The sequence below is a fragment of the Betta splendens genome, chromosome 22, assembly GCF_900634795.4.
Source record: "Betta splendens chromosome 22, fBetSpl5.4, whole genome shotgun sequence".
NCBI lineage: Eukaryota > Metazoa > Chordata > Actinopteri > Anabantiformes > Osphronemidae > Betta > Betta splendens.
Genome location: NC_040900.2, coordinates 8,281,675 through 8,297,398, shown reverse-complemented (window position 1 = coordinate 8,297,398; position 15,724 = coordinate 8,281,675). Strand labels below are relative to the sequence as shown.

At 46.4% G+C, this 15,724-nt stretch overlaps 4 protein-coding genes across 7 annotated transcripts; 2 read left to right on the top strand and 2 right to left on the bottom strand.

The window, feature by feature from the left end:
• Window positions 1-949: 949 nt before the first annotated feature.
• Window positions 950-4,099, bottom strand: fuca2 (alpha-L-fucosidase 2). The gene is made up of 7 exons (XM_029139393.3): window positions 3,912-4,099; window positions 3,164-3,351; window positions 2,632-2,971; window positions 2,340-2,550; window positions 1,788-1,978; window positions 1,602-1,710; window positions 950-1,501 (listed from the first exon to the last, which is right to left on the bottom strand). The coding sequence occupies exons 1-7, from the start codon at window positions 4,097-4,099 to the stop codon at window positions 1,364-1,366; spliced, it is 1,365 nt and encodes a 454-aa protein (XP_028995226.1). The 3' UTR covers window positions 950-1,363.
• A 134-nt stretch (window positions 4,100-4,233) lies between these two features.
• On the top strand, window positions 4,234-6,290 carry LOC114848681 (putative deoxyribonuclease TATDN3). Of its 3 annotated transcripts, none has more exons than XM_029139418.3 (10): window positions 4,234-4,432; window positions 4,509-4,541; window positions 4,625-4,698; window positions 4,766-4,850; window positions 5,014-5,076; window positions 5,169-5,278; window positions 5,454-5,509; window positions 5,600-5,712; window positions 5,826-5,885; window positions 5,974-6,290. In XM_029139418.3, the coding sequence occupies exons 1-10, from the start codon at window positions 4,379-4,381 to the stop codon at window positions 6,115-6,117; spliced, it is 792 nt and encodes a 263-aa protein (XP_028995251.1). In that variant the 5' UTR covers window positions 4,234-4,378; the 3' UTR covers window positions 6,118-6,290. The 3 variants fall into 3 exon arrangements, with proteins under 3 accessions (XP_028995251.1, XP_028995250.1, XP_028995249.1); XM_029139417.3 differs by having other exon boundaries at window positions 5,808-5,885; XM_029139416.3 differs by having other exon boundaries at window positions 5,805-5,885.
• An 865-nt stretch (window positions 6,291-7,155) lies between these two features.
• Window positions 7,156-13,215, top strand: coq8ab (coenzyme Q8A, genome duplicate b). Its single transcript, XM_029139369.2, has 15 exons — window positions 7,156-7,409; window positions 7,805-7,931; window positions 8,024-8,293; window positions 8,402-8,468; window positions 8,934-9,005; window positions 9,113-9,238; window positions 9,928-10,013; window positions 10,092-10,232; window positions 10,309-10,390; window positions 10,545-10,638; window positions 11,474-11,615; window positions 11,769-11,876; window positions 11,956-12,021; window positions 12,177-12,263; window positions 12,584-13,215. Exons 2-15 carry the CDS (start codon window positions 7,824-7,826, stop codon window positions 12,875-12,877), a joined length of 1,743 nt encoding a protein of 580 aa, XP_028995202.1. The 5' UTR covers window positions 7,156-7,409; window positions 7,805-7,823; the 3' UTR covers window positions 12,878-13,215.
• LOC114848672 (proton-coupled zinc antiporter SLC30A2-like) lies at window positions 13,216-15,645 on the bottom strand. Of its 2 annotated transcripts, XM_029139404.3 has the most exons (8): window positions 15,527-15,645; window positions 15,218-15,420; window positions 14,731-14,877; window positions 14,476-14,629; window positions 14,213-14,393; window positions 14,010-14,115; window positions 13,811-13,945; window positions 13,216-13,677 (listed from the first exon to the last, which is right to left on the bottom strand). In XM_029139404.3, exons 1-8 carry the CDS (start codon window positions 15,589-15,591, stop codon window positions 13,565-13,567), a joined length of 1,104 nt encoding a protein of 367 aa, XP_028995237.1. In that variant the 5' UTR covers window positions 15,592-15,645; the 3' UTR covers window positions 13,216-13,564. The 2 variants fall into 2 exon arrangements, with proteins under 2 accessions (XP_028995237.1, XP_028995236.1); XM_029139403.3 differs by having other exon boundaries at window positions 15,218-15,622.
• Window positions 15,646-15,724: the final 79 nt, after the last annotated feature.

The window sequence follows — 15,724 nt, the reverse complement described above, 5'->3', positions numbered from 1 at the left end:
CATGGCAACCCACGCCAACGTCCGTAACACTTCCCCAGTTCCTGTCCACATATATAATTGCCGGCGCAGATCACAGCGCGGAGCCTGCGGAGACGACAGGCGAAACCGAGCCTTGGCCACCGAACAGTCTGCCGCTCGTTAATGAGCATTAACACGCGGCCTGTTTGAATCAGTGCTGGGTCATTAATGAAGACGCGGCTCCGAGCGCCTTCCCGTGTGCGTTTGTCCCAATGCGACGCACTGGCGCGAAATGAAATGTGAAGCTGAAGTTCAGTGTAAAGCAGATCGCACACTAATTTATCATCTCGAAAAGCTGCTTATTCATCACGAAGGATTTAGTGCATATACTGTAGAATAACACGTTAAACCGGAGCCAGTGCGCAAGTTCTGCGTAAATGGCGCACACATCCTCGCGTCCTGCCCGTGGTTGTTGTTGTTGTTGTTGTTGTTGTTGTTGTTTAGGGGACCAGCTGTCATGTGCCGGGGAAAGCCTGGGGAAGGGGGAAACGCACGGACGTGAGAACCCCTTGCAAACCCCCCATCTGCGCGTCATGGAACATTTGCAGATGAGGAACCTCCCACCTTAAAGGCGTGCAGCCGACGGCAGACACAACAGTGAGATGTGCGCTGCGCCGGACCCGCACGCACCCGCACATGACGCGGCTCGGCGGAGGAAAAAGGGCGCAGCGGCGTGAGCACAGGAAGCGCAGGGCAAGCTTACCGGCCAGCGTGCGACATGCGGACGGCCTCATAGCGTCGCCGTCGCGGAGGGGCCGTCCGTGCGCGGCGACGTGCGGGTGGAGACGTCGGATGTGCGCCGTCAGCGCGGCCGCACCGTTGTGGCGCTAGTTGAGGTGCGGCCAACAGGGGGCGCTAGAAGGACGCGTCACCTGAAGTCATCCACCCACGGCCAGGAGTCAAGAAAGCGTTTTACATATAGGATAATAAATGATGCGGAAAAAGAATTTGATTTATTGCTTCACATTTAAAGGTGGTGACGCCACATTAGTGCTGCAGTTTGTATCAAAACATACAAAACAAGCCAAAAAAAGTCAGCAGTGCAAAAACTGTGACAAGTCACACATAAGATTAGTGATCAAGTCACATGTAAATGAATTCAACGGAGCTTCAGCAGTATTTTCTGTGCTTTCAATTCTCCAGACCCTGATTATGTTGATTCCTTATACAAGTAAGTCCCACTCCCCACTACACCGTAAACAGGCGAGTCACATATTTTCTAGCCGCTTGAGGACAGACGGCGCAGGCTCGCATCACGTTCTGTGTGTAATTGTTCCAGCGTATTGGGGTCATCCTCTCGTCCTGCCGCTCGCCTCTGTTCCACTTCAAGTGCTCTTGTTTCCTTTTAAGTGGCACCTGTCAGCCTCAGCGTCCAGGCCCACTCGCATGGCATCTGGCTGAAGGACAGCTTGGACAGGTCAACCCGCAGCCCACTGGGCGTCACGGGCTCCCACTGCAGAGGGCCGTGACCGAGCAGCACCACCTTCGTATTGAAGAACCACAGAAGCAACGCGTGAACAAGGTTGACATGTCGAGTGGGAGGAGCTGAGACCAACACAAGATGAAAGCTCAACGGGTCTCACCTGACTTTTACCTTGTGTAACCACCGGGTCATGCAGAACCACAGAACTGTTTGTTGGCCACATCACCAAAATGGCATAGAGGGCCTTTTCCTGTGGTTTGGACGTGTACCTGTTGGACACGGGCCAGATCAGCGAACGTGATGTACAGTATGAGCACATGCTGTACAGCGGAACCCCCAAACCCACCAGACGGCAGGAGTGCCGCTGTCTTTCTGAGCCCGCCACGCCGTCGTGTTGTAGATGGCCTCCCCGTTCACCTTCAGCCACTGACCCATCTGCCTGAGACGCTCCTCGAAGACCGGAGCGATGCGTCCGTCGGGTGTGGCGCCGACGTTCATCAGCAGGTTTCCCCCACAGGACACAGTCTCCACCAAAGTCTGAAACAAGCACAAGCAGATGGAGCAGCTTTACGACCGCAGCCTCTCTCCAAGGTCATGAACTGTATGTTACGTACGCTATGTGGATATGCAGTATGTGAAGCTCTTAAAGCTTAAGGGTTATAGTTCCCCAGGGAGACTGACTATAGATGGTAGAAATTATACTTTTGATGGTTGGCATTTGGAGTCTTGGGAAAAGGTCACTCGCTAATTAAATGCTTCCATTTCTAAAGTCAACGTAAGAAAAGTCTTCCAATAAGCCATTTAATAATGAATGATGGTTTGGCTTCAGATGGAGCCGTAAGACGCGTGGCTACGTGACGAGGCGCTTCCAAAGCTTAATGAGATTTTCCACCCCCACCTCCACGAGCTCCTGGATGGTTAGGTAGTCGCTGAGCGGAGCATTACGTCTGTAGCCCCAGGACTTTTTGTCGATGGTCATGCAGTTTTCCCATTTGTGTTTGAGCAGGTGTCCCGGCTGGTAGCGATCGTCACAGGTGTAATATCCCCCGTGGTTGCATATGCAGCCATAGCCCCACCGATCGTTGGTCACCACCGTGTCTCGCACTGGACTGAAGGTAAAAGCGACATTGTTGAGGTCAGCGTTATGTCCATGATGCCGTACAAGTAAGTAGTCATGTGATACACACTACCTGTCGTTATAGAGCCAGGCTAAGAAGCCAGTGCTGTTCCAGTACTTGTCAGGTGCGTTGCCGTCACCATCAGACCACAACACATCTGGTTTGTACTTAAGAATGAGCTCATAGAGCTCAGGCAGAGTTTTAGAGGTGGGGAAGTAGGTTGTTTTGAACACATTGGCAGCGTCCAGTTTAAAGAGCGGGTTGAACCACTCGAACAGGGAGTGGTACAGCCCTAAACGTAGGTCGCTGTTGGCACGGAGGGCAGTGGCCATTTCGTCCACCAGGTCTCTTTCAGGTCCAACATCCACTGCATTCCAGTTCCAGGAGTATTTTGATCCCCACAGAGTGAAACCTGGAAAGAAAAATAGCGTCAAGTACAAAATGCTACATGCTCACTGGTCACGACCTTCATTAACCTTTTGAAAGCAGAACTATGACAGAGCGGCTGAACCTGTATGTATGTGTCTAAACTGTAAATGTGAAACTGATTAAACGATGAATTTATCATCAGTGCTTCTGACAGCATATGGGTCAGTTGCGGTACCTTCGTGGTGTTTTGTAGTCAGGACGATGTATTTTGCTCCAGATGAGGCAAAGATGTCTGTCCACACTTTGGCATCGAAGAACTCAGCAGTAAACTGTGGCGCAAAGTCTTGATACTTGAAGTTCGGGGGATAGTTTTTCTTCATGAAATCAACATATGGCTTTAATTTTTGCCCCTGCCAATACCACCTGGAACGGAGAGTAAAAGCAAAACAAGGTGAGGTAAGAGGAGGCTCTCAGGATTTATTCCTTTAGCAGCTTCTCAGAAACGTTTAATCATAAGAGACAGACTTCTTGGGTGCGTGGGCTTTGTTTAGTTGACATCTTTGCAGGTGTCTGTAATTATGCTGCATCGATCATTATGGAAAAGTTGAGATTTAAGGTGTTATGGTTGTGAGACAGAACCGTTTAGTGGCGTTCAATCATAACACAAATGCAGGTCAGGTCAGATTTGAACCTTGGCCACTTCAGACTTTAGGAAATGAAGAAGTGAAAGTGTGACAACTTTGGGTTGCGGCGTTGGCGCCATCTGCTGATCAAGATCATTATATAAACGCTCATAAACAGTCATGAGGTTACTTCGCTCAGCCTCTTAAAGTAGTTATGTTTTATCGTTTCAAATCTGAAGTACACGCAATGACTCACGCTGGAAACCAGAAGAACCGGTCTCCTTACTCAGCATTTTTGCATGACTCTAGTCATCCAATGTATCATGTGATTTATTTAGCACAAATGCACAATGTACTCACCAAAACCACTCGCTGCCGAAGCTCGGGACAGAAAACACCCCCCAGTGGATGAAGATACCGAATTTGGCCTGATCGTACCAGGCTGGCAGCGGTCGGGAGTCGATGGAGTCCCAGTTCGGTTCGTACCTGGCTCTGCTGAAGCCGACCAGAAGGGCCGATAAAAGCAGAGAAACGCTCAAAACTCCCATTTCAGACGGAAACTCCGTGGTCAGAAGGACGCGGCTTGAATGTCACACGATGAGCTTCGAGCATCATAAGATGAAACCAATGAAACAACAACCAGGAAGACGGAAAAGGGAAGAATTGCACAGAATGAAAACAATGTCTTTGATACGCTGTCACGCCGCCAACCTCCAGCCAATCAGATTTAGGAGAGCGCTCCGACCGCGTGACTTGTTAACGCATGCGCAACTTAACTTTCAGCCGGAAAAGGCTTTTGTTTTGGGTTTGAGCTTTGCGCTGTTCCCATGCTGAGGTTTATCGACTGTCACTGTCATATCTCTGCGGGGGATTTTGACAAGGTATTAATATGACACATTAAAAGATCGCACATTAATGTTTTAACTTTAGATTAAAATTTCTTCTTATCTTTGCTAGGACATAGATGGCGTGATAGAGAATTCAAAAAAGGTGACGACCCATCTTTTATAAGAAACCTTTACTACAGTTACTAATTCAAGTGTTTGCTGATTATGTGCTGTGTTATTGCCCAGGCCGGATTGTTGGCACTACTGGCTGTGGCAGAACATGCTGCGGAATTTGACAAGATCATCGCGTTGTCACAGAGGTGAGCTGAGTGTTGGCACTTTTAACCTAAGCTTTATGTTTATACTGACGTTTTCACCTATTTGTAGGTTCCCAGGTTTTATTTTCCCCTGCTTAGGAGTCCACCCTGTTCAGGCAGTTTCCCCTGAGCAGTCGAGGGCTGCTTCTGTTCAGGTAAGGTCTACAGGGTCACATACAATAACAAAATAAAACTCTGTGTCAGTACAACTATGAGCTGTATTCAATAAGAAGAGTTTTAATAACACTATAACTGTGTATGCCTTCTGTATTATATTTGTATTATAGTTATGGGATGGGTGCTTCTGTCTGTCTGCAGGATTTGGATGCTGCGCTACCTATCATAGAGAAATATAAAGACCAACTTGTGGCTATTGGGGAGGTAAAGATTTTGTCCATCTAACTTGACCAGACTTTCTGTCTTTGCTTCTTTTCTTTTGCATTCATGAACTTTGTTGACACTTTTTACGAAAGGTTGGTTTAGATTTTACACCCAGGTTTATCAGCAACGAGTGTGATAAAGAGAGCCAAAGGCAGGTCCTCATTCGTCAGGCGCATATAGCCAAAGAACTGGATCTGCCTCTGTAAGTAACACTTACAATTAAGATGATGTTAGAACATGGCAGTGACTTTCTGCTTGATCAGTATCAAAAACCATAAAATGACATTATTTTAACAAATCAACAAATCTAGGAACTGCCCCCCCCCAACACACACACTTACCCTCTTAGCCAATAGTGTTGTGTTTTTTATTTCTAGAAATGTTCATTCACGGTCAGCTGGAAGACCCACTATCCACCTCCTCAAAGAGCAAGGTACACTAAGACTGTCAGTTTACTTGTGGAATAGCCATGAACATGTACTGTATTTAAGAAGATAACTGCAGTCCCGTGAAATGCCACTAGGTGTCGATAAAGCCCTTCTTCATGCTTTTGATGGGAAGCCATCTGTTGCCATGGAGGGAGTGAAGGCTGGATATTTCTTTTCTATTCCTCCATCCATAATTCGGAGTGAACAGGTACAGCAACACGTGCTCAATTTGGTTGTTTTCACTGCTTAGTTTTGTCATGCTAAATGTTAATGAGTGTTGATGCTTTCTTTTCCACTAAGAAGCAAAAACTTGTTAAACAGTTGCCGTTGGAGAACATCTGTCTGGAGACTGATTCACCTGCGCTGGGTCCAGAGAAACAGGTAAATGCTGTTTATTAGGTTTTATTTAGCTTGTCTCCCTAAAATACAGTTTTATTGATCAACTCCTTTCTTTTCACTCCTTTTGCAGGTGAGAAACGAGCCAAAGAACATCTCTATATCTGCCGAGTACATCAGTAAAATTAAAGGAGTGTCAGTGGAAAAGGTGATGGAGGTGACGACGCAGAATGCGCTCCGACTCTTCCCAAAGCTGCAGCTGGCCATTCGGCCCTGACACGTCTGCTTATTTATTCAGATAAAAATATTGGTTAGCCGCAGCTTTATGTTGTCATTGTGATCATTGTGAATTTTTTAAAGTGTGTGGCAGAGGTTCAAGCAAGTTTAATAAAAATTATTCGTCTCCATGTATGATAATCTCAAATAAATGAAGATGAAATAATAATTTAACACACACTTTGCTTGATCCTCTTGTATATGATACATCTGAAACATCCAGAAATTCATGTGGTCATGCAGCAAGTAGAGCTGACATCAGTCACAATTATGTAAAGTCTGATTCACTGCTGTTTCAGTTTTATATTACCCATCATTTGATCCAAGCACCGCAGTGCTACAATTAAATCAGACATATTCACTGTTCCTTATAATTAGTGATTCATCATCCACTCTGTCCCAGCTGCTACAGCCAAACGCTAATAGTCCTAGGTCAGTGATAATTATATGGGTAATGCTGCCTTTAGGTGCTCCTCAGAGGTTTCTGCATTTGAGTTCTACTTATATGAAACCATTATTGAACACATTCTTCTCTTAAAGAACTTCCCACTGAGTTTTAATTTAGGCAAATTTTAAAATAAATGCTGTTGTCTTCTCAACAGGGGACAAAGGACAAATACACAGCAGCTACCAGCCGTTAAAAATCTTAAAATATATATTATTGGTATAGTTCCTCAAAATGTTAGGAAGCAGAAGTATGAGTAATGATTCAGTCTGTGTAACTCCTCTCCAGGAACTCCCTATTTATTCAAGAAAAACTTACTGCATACACTAAAAAGACTTTATACATAGTAAATGAATAGTATATGGGTGCAGCTGCAAAACGTAGTTGATATAATTTACATCATTTAGATCATTAAGGGCCGGATGAATAACAATTCACATATAAAGGTACATTTTACATCAAAAGCTCCTCTAAGCACAGCTCCTACTTTTGTCACTTTCACATCAAAAATTGTTGTGAAAAAGTATTAATCACTACTGATTTATACTGACGTGCGTGGATTTCGCAAAGCCCTTGAAGGCAGCATGTGCAGTTCAGGGCCCGCCCTGAGTGGACACGTAAGCCGCCCCGCCGCGAGCAGCGCCCGTTAGTTGACGTTAGCCGGAGCTAACGGCCGAGCTTCGCCTCATTGGCGCGTGCCTCGTCCGCCTTCGCCGCCCTGTGTGAGCTGTTTACCGCCAACGGAGCGGACTCGGAGCCGGGAGAGCGGCGGCGCGTGCTGCCGGCGGACCATGCTCGGCGCGAGCTCGCGCCACTGAGAGGACTCGTGTTGGAAAAGCATCTGTTCGGTGAGCGAGTTAAATCTCCTACTTTTTTTCCCCTCCCTTCGGTTCCTGTGACTCACGTCCGCCGCGAACTCATTCAGAGTTGGAGCTGGAAAACTTGTCGACCGACTTCGTGCCGTTTGTCACATAGTCCGACAAAGTTGGCGTGCGCGTGGGCTGCGTTGTTTTCTCTGGTCAGTTTATGAGGCGCACCTGGGCGATGCCTTCACAGTCCAACAGTAGAGTTCTGGTCAGTTAAACATGTGGTGAAATGCTTATACATTACATACATTATACATTATTATTATTTATTTTTTCTGCTCCAAAATGACCACACAGTTGATGAAACGCGTCCATTTAAGCCAGCTTTTCTGTACCTAATAAACTGGACCCTCGTGTTCGGACGGACCTCTGCGCAGGTCTGAGTGGGACGACACCATGACGGGCGACGCCGCGGTGCGGACGGGTGCGGCGTGGATGAAGCGGGCAGCGAACCGAGCCCCAGCGGGGAACCGGAGCTTCCATCGCGCCTCCAGAGCAGCGACGGTGAGTCAATCAGAGCTCCGCGCGACCAAAATGATGCGTTTTCTGCTTGGAGTCGTTGTATGTAAGCGGATGGTGACCTCTTCGTCCTCCAGGAGACGCTCCACCGGCACCAGGGAGCCTCTGTCCACACAGCTTCAGTCACGAGGGCCCGGTTCAGCACCGCTTTGACCGGGAGCGTGACCGGCCGTCACGGGTCCAGCGCCAAGAGACCCGAGTGCCACAGGGACTGGTCCCTGCAGCTCTTCTCCCCACACACCAGGTCCTTCAACCAGGACAACTCCACGGTGGGGGGTCTAACCTCAGAGGACATCGACAAAGCCAGAAACGCCAAGAAAGCGGGCGCCAAGCAGCACAAACAAGTGGTACCTGCTCCAGCGGTTCCCGCAACACGGAGGAGTGATCTGTGTGGTTCTGTCTCAGATTGTTAATGCGTTTGTTGTTGTTGTTGTTGTTGTTGTTGTTTTCTTTAGCTCAGTGAAAAAGCCAGAGAGAGGAAGGTTCCTGTCACTCGCATAGGGCGACTGGTGAATTTTGGAGGTTGGTGTGTTTCAGGACATGTTTGAGCCAGACTTTCTGGTGCTGAGTAGCCACTTGGACCCATTTATTGATTCTATAAGCACTGATTGGGGAACAGTTTACAAAACCAGGTGAAAGTTGGAGCTTGTGCACCTTTAACTGAAATGACGAAGCCTCCGTCGCCTCAGATTATTATTGTATTAATCCCAAATGGACTCTGGCATTTCTTTACTCTGTACTATTTCTGACTGGAGTTGTGCAAACAAGTTGTGAAAGTTACATTGGCAGCGCTGGAGCTTCCTCCAGAGCAGCACTATGTGGCTTGTTGTGAAGTTCATGCTAGTGAAAATGGACAGAAAGCCAGGATATCTGTGAGGATTTAACCTCTGTACCTTTTTACAAGCACCAGTGGCAACCTGTTACTTTTTCTTTGTACAATTTCCTTTGTGCGTTATTGTATTGTATTGAAATCCATTGTTTTCGCAGGCCTTGCAGTTGGACTTGGCATTGGGGCCATTGCTGAAGTGGCCAAAAAGGCCTTGAAACCTCAACATGGGGGTAAAGGAGGACTTTATGACTTCACCACCTTCACCACTTTGTCCGGTGTTGACCCAAATAACAATAACATTCTTCAATCTTTAAAAACTTATGTTTTTATGTTTCAGGTGATAAGAAAGCTGTGCTGGATTCCAGTGCTTTTCTGACCGAAGCCAACGCCGAGAGAATCGTCAGGACACTATGCAAAGTTCGAGGTGCTGCTCTCAAGCTCGGGCAGATGCTCAGCATTCAAGGTGAGCTGTTGTCAAAACGTTCAGGATTTAGCCTTCATTCATGTGATGAAGCATGATGTGATGTGATATTACATAACACACGGGCGCCGGCGCCTCACACGCCGCTGAGGATTCTTATGGACAGTAAACGCACACGCGTCGGTGTGAAAATAAAGGTCTGGCTTTCATCAGAGACCCGACAACACTGCATCATGTTTCTGATTCAGACACTGGCAAACAAAGCGGATCCCTCCACCAGCAGGCAAATGTCATCACTGAAAATAACCTCCGACCACGGAACACAATGCCATCAGCCACACTCACCAACACCAGCCAGTGTTTGTTTGATGGAAAGATACGTGAATATATTGATCGCAGAACAAAATATGCCAAAGTCCATGATACTATTATGTTCTGTCCAAATTGTTTTTGACTGATTCCAGTACATGAAGTAAGAAATGACTCCTTTAGCCTGATGGACTTTAGCAACATGTTCTACGGCCAAGTGAACTTTGATGGTTCAGATCACGTTTGTTATGAAGCTAATGTGGCGGTGGGAGTTTGTTGATGTGTGAACCTGCATGAGGGGAGCTGGTATTTATAGATTATATACTATCTACCCGTCCCTCCTCATGGTCTAAGAACACGTGCACAATAATGAGCATCAAGCAGCGATGTCTCATGGGACTGTTCTCCTCCTCCTCCCTCAGATGATGCTTTTATCAACCCTCAGTTGGCCAAAATCTTCGAGCGCGTTCGTCAGAGTGCGGACTTCATGCCCACCAAACAAATGATGGTAAGTTATTCAGAGGCCAATGACGCGACGCATCCACTAAAGCAGGGTCATACATGAGCTCTTGCTTCGTCCCTGCAGAAAGCGATCACCAGTGACCTCGGCCCGAACTGGAGGGACAAACTGGAGTACTTTGAGGAGAGGCCGTTCGCGGCGGCGTCGATCGGTCAGGTGCATTTAGCCAGACTGAAGGACGGCAGAGAAGTGGCCATGAAGATCCAGGTATAAGGAGATAAAGACAAAACACTCGCACAAACGTGATAAGCCCCAGAGCGTTTAGAGAAATCCTTTCTTTCAGTATCCTGGAGTGGCAAAGAGTATCGACAGCGACGTCAATAACATCATGACCGCTCTGAGCTTGAGCAACGCGCTGCCTGAAGGTAACGCTGCTGGAGGTATTTTATCATTCCCACGATAACGGCTGCCGCCGTGTGGAGTGCGAAACCTCATGTACTGTCAATAAATGGAGTGACGGCAGCAGCTCGGCTGTGGCGATTTCCAGCGTTTTCTGACCCCCCCACGTCCTCTTCGCAGGTCTGTTTCCTGAGCACCTCATTGAGGTCATGAGTCGGGAGCTGGCGCTGGAGTGTGATTACATACGGGAGGCCAAATGCGCCAAAAAATTCCAGTAAGTTGTTTGTGTTAGGACGTTTCACATGCATTTATCATGCGTTGGATGGTTTCATCACAGCCTTTTATTGCTGTGATCCCTACGGTCTGAAGTGGTAAAAGAAGGGATTCAGTTCAGTTTTTGTATCAACCTTTGCTGCTCACTAAGCAATTCATGCTGCCTTGTTGTTGCACAGCGTTTCCCCAGAATCCCCTCTTGATTCCACCACCGTTTTACTGGTAAATGGATGTTTGTGTTTCTGTAGGTGCCAGTATTTTGCCGTTTTCAGTCATGCTGGTTATGGTTGCTCATGCCTAGTGTTGTTGTGGGTTCATTTCAGGTACACGCAGTAGCACCTCCTTTGTGTCCTAGTGTATCAGTTGCAGGGGCAGGTTTTAGCAAAAAAAAAAAAAAAGGGGGGGGCAATCAGCCTGTACTTTTACACGCTCAGCACCAAACAGAAGATAAGCCTGATGGGCATAGTGCAGCCACTCACAGCTAAACAGCCAGAGAGGAAACCAAATCAGAGTTAAAGAGTAAATATTTGACTTAAATTAGTCGGGTAGATTAGACAAGACTATAACTAGTGTAATGAGTGAAAAACATGATAATACTGAGGGGGAGGAAATGGTCATAAAATCCAAGATTAGAGTTTAAGACTATGTTGACATTTGCAGCTTCCCCAAAGGAATTATTACATGGGTTTTGTTTATTACAGTGAAAATGTTTCATACCAAATTCAGTTCAGCTCAATCAGGGCTCTGCAGGTATCTCCTGCTCTGTTGTAGTGTTTATCAGTGCGTTTGTTTGCTTTGTGTAACGGCTTTTGTGTTGAATCTGTGTGTGTTTGCAGAGAGCATCTAAAGGATCACCCATTCTTCTACGTGCCTGATGTGATCGACGAGCTGAGCAGCCCTCACGTCCTCACCACCACACTGGTGCCTGGCTTCCCCCTGGACCAGGCCACTGACCTCCCCCAGGAACTCAGGAACGAGGTCAGTCAGTCCCCCGCACCGTTAACACCTTCACGCTGCCAAAATGCCGCTTGCATTCAAGTTCAAGGAGAGCTAAATGCAGGCGTCGAGGCTCACTGGCATTTCAGTGTCATCACACACATTCTGTTATTGTTGTTTCCATTTTTGTCTCAGATCTGCGAGCAAATCTTGATTTTATGCCTGAGGGAGCTTTTTGAGTTCAGGTACATGCAGACGGACCCAAACTGGTCCAACTTCTTCTTTGACCCACAAACTCACAAGGTCAGTGTTTCTCCAACATTTATAAACGTGTGAATGTTTGTACATTAGTTACGCCCCCTTCACACTGTTTTGTGTTCAGGTTGCTCTGCTGGACTTTGGAGCTACAAGAGGGTTTAATAAGACCTTCACAGATACATATATAGAGGTAAAGTGAAAATATGTCAGTGGAATCGTATTATTTGTACATCTGGTATCATCACCTTAACTATGGATACATTTCTTAGTTACATTAGAACAAAAAATGGTAAAATTATTTTGGTTTTCATTTATTTTCATCAGCTGTGTTTTGTCTCTGCTCAGATTATTAAGGCAGCTGCAGATCAAGACAGAGAAGGCGTCCTGCAGAAATCCAGAGACATGAAGTTTCTAACAGGATACGAGTCAAAGGTAATGAGCACATCAATGGAATTAAATAACGGTTTGCTATTATCACCAGTCATTATGATTGATGGTGCTGCTAGTTTTCACTTAAGATTGTCAAGTCCTTGAAGATGAAAACCAAATAGTTCAGATTTCTAACAATTTTTTTTTTTATTTAATGACACAACCCTTTCAAAACAAAAAAATTCTCAACAGTGAGCAGCTCTTTGTCAAACATTTGTGAACTTGGTGATTCCCTCTACTGGAGAAATAAAGCAATTACACCGAATCTAGAGTTTTCCCTTGACACCAAAGCTTGTTTTTAACTGCTGAGGTCTTGTTTTAAGGCGATGGAGAACGCCCACGTGGATGCAGTGATGATTCTCGGCGAGGCCTTCTCCTCCGAGGAGCCCTTCGACTTTGGGTCTCAGAGCACCACCGAGCGCATCCACAGACTGATCCCCGTGATGCTGAGGGAGCGACTGACGCCGCCGCCCGAGGAAACCTACTCACTCCACAGAAAGATGGGCGGCTCTTTCCTCATCTGCTCCAAACTCAAAGCCAAAATATCATGCAAGATGATGTTCCAGGAAGCCTACGACAACTACTGGAAGGACGGGCGCCCGGAGCCAAAACACTAGAGGACTGGTTTTTAAGGAGGCACCTTTATGGTATGGACAATTTAACTCGCACATTCATACATGTGGAGGTAACATTGGGCCAGAAAGTCCAGATTTGTTTTACCTTGATGTCCTGCTCATCGATGGGAACATAGATTAATGTCTGCCCATAGAGAACGACTTCTTATTTTGCCAGGACTTTAAACAAATTGTATGTCAGATATAATGTTTAACTCTTGTACTATTTCTACTGTTGAATATGACATGTACTGTACTACCTAATTATGTGACTGTCAGACTGAATGTGGAACTGTCTGAGCAGGATGTAATTTGAAATAAATTGAATCTGAATCAGCAAATGCTTATACAGATTATTTATTCTCAGTTAGTGTAGGTAGAAATGAGCAGACAGCAAACATGCGCCAAGCCACAGCCTGGCAAGAAAATAATGGATGGTTTCATAGTCTTATTAGAGTAATTGTAAACACATTCTAGCTTCATTACCTTAAGTTGACAAATGAAGACCTAACATTAATGTAACAGTGTTTCATCAAAAGGTTCACATTGTCATGCAGAATATCTCCTGGATGCCAACTGATAGTTACCTGCTCACAGAACGGCATTTAAAGCTCTATGAACTGAAATTGTCCAGTTGTGCGATGAGCTGGTCACACAGGAAGCAGCAGCCTGTGCTTGGTCCGTGTTGAGTCATGTCACAGTCCTGCAGCGCTCCACTTGGATGGTGATGCTGGAGAAGCTAAACTCAGAACGCAGGAGCTTCGTTGACTTCATGAGGACGGTGTGAGAGTCGGCGCTGTCCTCTGAGGACACAGAAGACACTTTCTTTAATGCTGTTCGACGTCTTTGGATGGTGGGCAACATATGCTTAAATTCCCTGCTTCACATCACTGGACTGGCTGCAGCAGAGATTAGCACTGTTGACTTTGCTTTTACCTGTGAGCACGTGGACGGAAAGTAAAGAGTGACTCATGTTGAGGCTCCACATGTGCAAATTGTGAACAGCCACAACTCCTCTGACGGACAGCAGCAGCTTTCTCACGGTGTTGTAGTTAATGTTCTGAGGGGTGCCTGTAACAGAAAAGGGACAATGCTGACACAAGTACACACAGTGTAATGTGTAAGTAACATCTACCTTCCATCAGTGTCCTAAAAACATCCTTCGTGATGGGAAGTGTCGTCCCAACAACCAGCACAGAGAACAGAAATGTGCAAACTGGATCTGCTATCTTGTATTCAGGCTGCAAGAAAGATTAAAACGCCAATGAAATGTCCAGTGGAGCTGCTGTGGGCCATTCTAGTTTCACATGCACTTTCAGTGTTTTCTGTAGTACTGACCCAGAAGTGAATGATGGTGGCAGCCAGCAGGACCCCAACACTCTGCAGCAGATCTCCCACCACGTGGATGAACGCCGCCTTCACGCTAGCGTTGGTGTGTCCGTGACTGTGAGTATGATTTGTAGCAAAGCCATGACCATGGGTGTGGGAAGCACCAGACTGATTCAGGATCAGGGCCATCCTAAACAAAACGAAAGGGATCCGATTTTTACAACTGGTTTAATCAAGACCTTCAATTTAGACAGTGAGCTCAGAAGACTTACAGTATGTTTACGCCCACAGCACAGCCCGAGGTGATCAACATGATGCTACTGTCTATGTCGTAGTCTCCATCAGTGATCCTCTGTATGGCCAATGAAACCAGAACTGCTGTCACGGCCCAGATGGACACGACTGACAGCAGCACGCCCAGAATCTCTGTTCAACACAACAACTGGGGGTCAAAACAGAAAAGGTATCAATAAGTATAAGTGAGTTATAAGTTTAGGTCTGAATCATGTCAGTTATTTTCCTCTCACCAGCTCGATGCCATCCAAAAGTCATGGTGTGCGTTTGAGGCTTGGATGAAATGCACAGGGAAAAGATGCTGATCAGGATGCTGCCGAAGTCTGTGAGCAGATGAGCTGCATCCGTCATGATGGCCAAACTGTGGGCAGCGTATCCTCCTGCAGCAGCCCATCAGAGGAGGAAGGTGTGCGTTATTGCAAAGACGGATTGGGAACCACAAGCAAAGTGCAGAACACGTCAACATTCCAGAGAGGGTTGAGACACTTGGGCCGCTGTCAGGTTTAAGCTCATGAGTGATGTGACTTCATAGAAAGGCATGTCTGGCCCTGTTTAAACAAGGAGGGGTGAACTTCAAATAAAGACCTGAATGTCTAAACTTAACTGTGACTTTAGTATGTTTTGTTCATTGGAGTTAGTTTGTTCTCTCCAGCCCTGACTGCACAACTTTGTTTCCCCCTAGATTTATGACGAGGTGTAGTAACTTTAACATCATCTTACCAATCAGCTCTCCGGTCATGAACACCAGGCTCACAGCACAGGCCATGAAAAGCTTCCTTCTGGCCAGACGCCTTGCTTCACTCTCAGCCCCCGACATGGTGCCGATCTCCGGACAGAGCTGCTCAGGCTGCCACAGGTCGTCCACGTTGGAAGCATAGTCACTAGACTCCGAGTCGCAGCATTTGTTCTCTGAAAGATTCATCCTGAGAGAACACAGAACTGCAAAACACTTTTCTAACATTTTATCAGCAGATTCGAGTCCATCTGTGCCAAGTCTGAGCATTTATGAAGCAGTAAGTTACTACGTACCATCTAATAGGCTCCAAATGAGTCTCAATCAGATGCTGTTTCTCTGAATCTAGTGGTGCCTCCATATTCTCTTCAGGGGATACACTTCAGATAAGACGTGTTTAACTAGTGTTAAGTGAAGGTTAAGCCGGCTGCTCTGTGTCAGAGGTGGAGCACAACAGGAGCCAATGACCAGTCACCAAGTAGAGAAATGCTGAT

Coding starts and splice junctions, on each gene's coding strand:
- fuca2 (XM_029139393.3), bottom strand. CDS start 4,099: ATGGGAGTTTTGAGCGTTTCTCTGCTTTTATCGGCCCTTCTGGTCGGC. Junction 2,551..2,631: donor GCCTGGCTCTATAACGACAG/GTAGTGTGTATC, acceptor TTTTACCTTCAG/TCCAGTGCGAGACACGGTGG. Junction 1,979..2,339: donor CCATCCAGGAGCTCGTGGAG/GTGGGGGTGGAA, acceptor TGCTTGTTTCAG/ACTTTGGTGGAGACTGTGTC.
- LOC114848681 (XM_029139416.3), top strand. CDS start 4,379: ATGCTGAGGTTTATCGACTGTCACTGTCATATCTCTGCGGGGGATTTT. Junction 4,433..4,508: donor CTGCGGGGGATTTTGACAAG/GTATTAATATGA, acceptor TATCTTTGCTAG/GACATAGATGGCGTGATAGA. Junction 5,713..5,804: donor CCATAATTCGGAGTGAACAG/GTACAGCAACAC, acceptor TTTTCCACTAAG/AAGCAAAAACTTGTTAAACA.
- LOC114848672 (XM_029139403.3), bottom strand. CDS start 15,500: ATGCTCAGACTTGGCACAGATGGACTCGAATCTGCTGATAAAATGTTA. Junction 14,630..14,730: donor TTTTGGATGGCATCGAGCTG/GTGAGAGGAAAA, acceptor TGTGTTGAACAG/AGATTCTGGGCGTGCTGCTG. Junction 13,678..13,810: donor TTCCGTCCACGTGCTCACAG/GTAAAAGCAAAG, acceptor CTGTGTCCTCAG/AGGACAGCGCCGACTCTCAC.
- coq8ab (XM_029139369.2), top strand. CDS start 7,824: ATGACGGGCGACGCCGCGGTGCGGACGGGTGCGGCGTGGATGAAGCGG. Junction 7,932..8,023: donor GCGCCTCCAGAGCAGCGACG/GTGAGTCAATCA, acceptor TTCGTCCTCCAG/GAGACGCTCCACCGGCACCA. Junction 9,239..9,927: donor GCAGATGCTCAGCATTCAAG/GTGAGCTGTTGT, acceptor CTCCTCCCTCAG/ATGATGCTTTTATCAACCCT.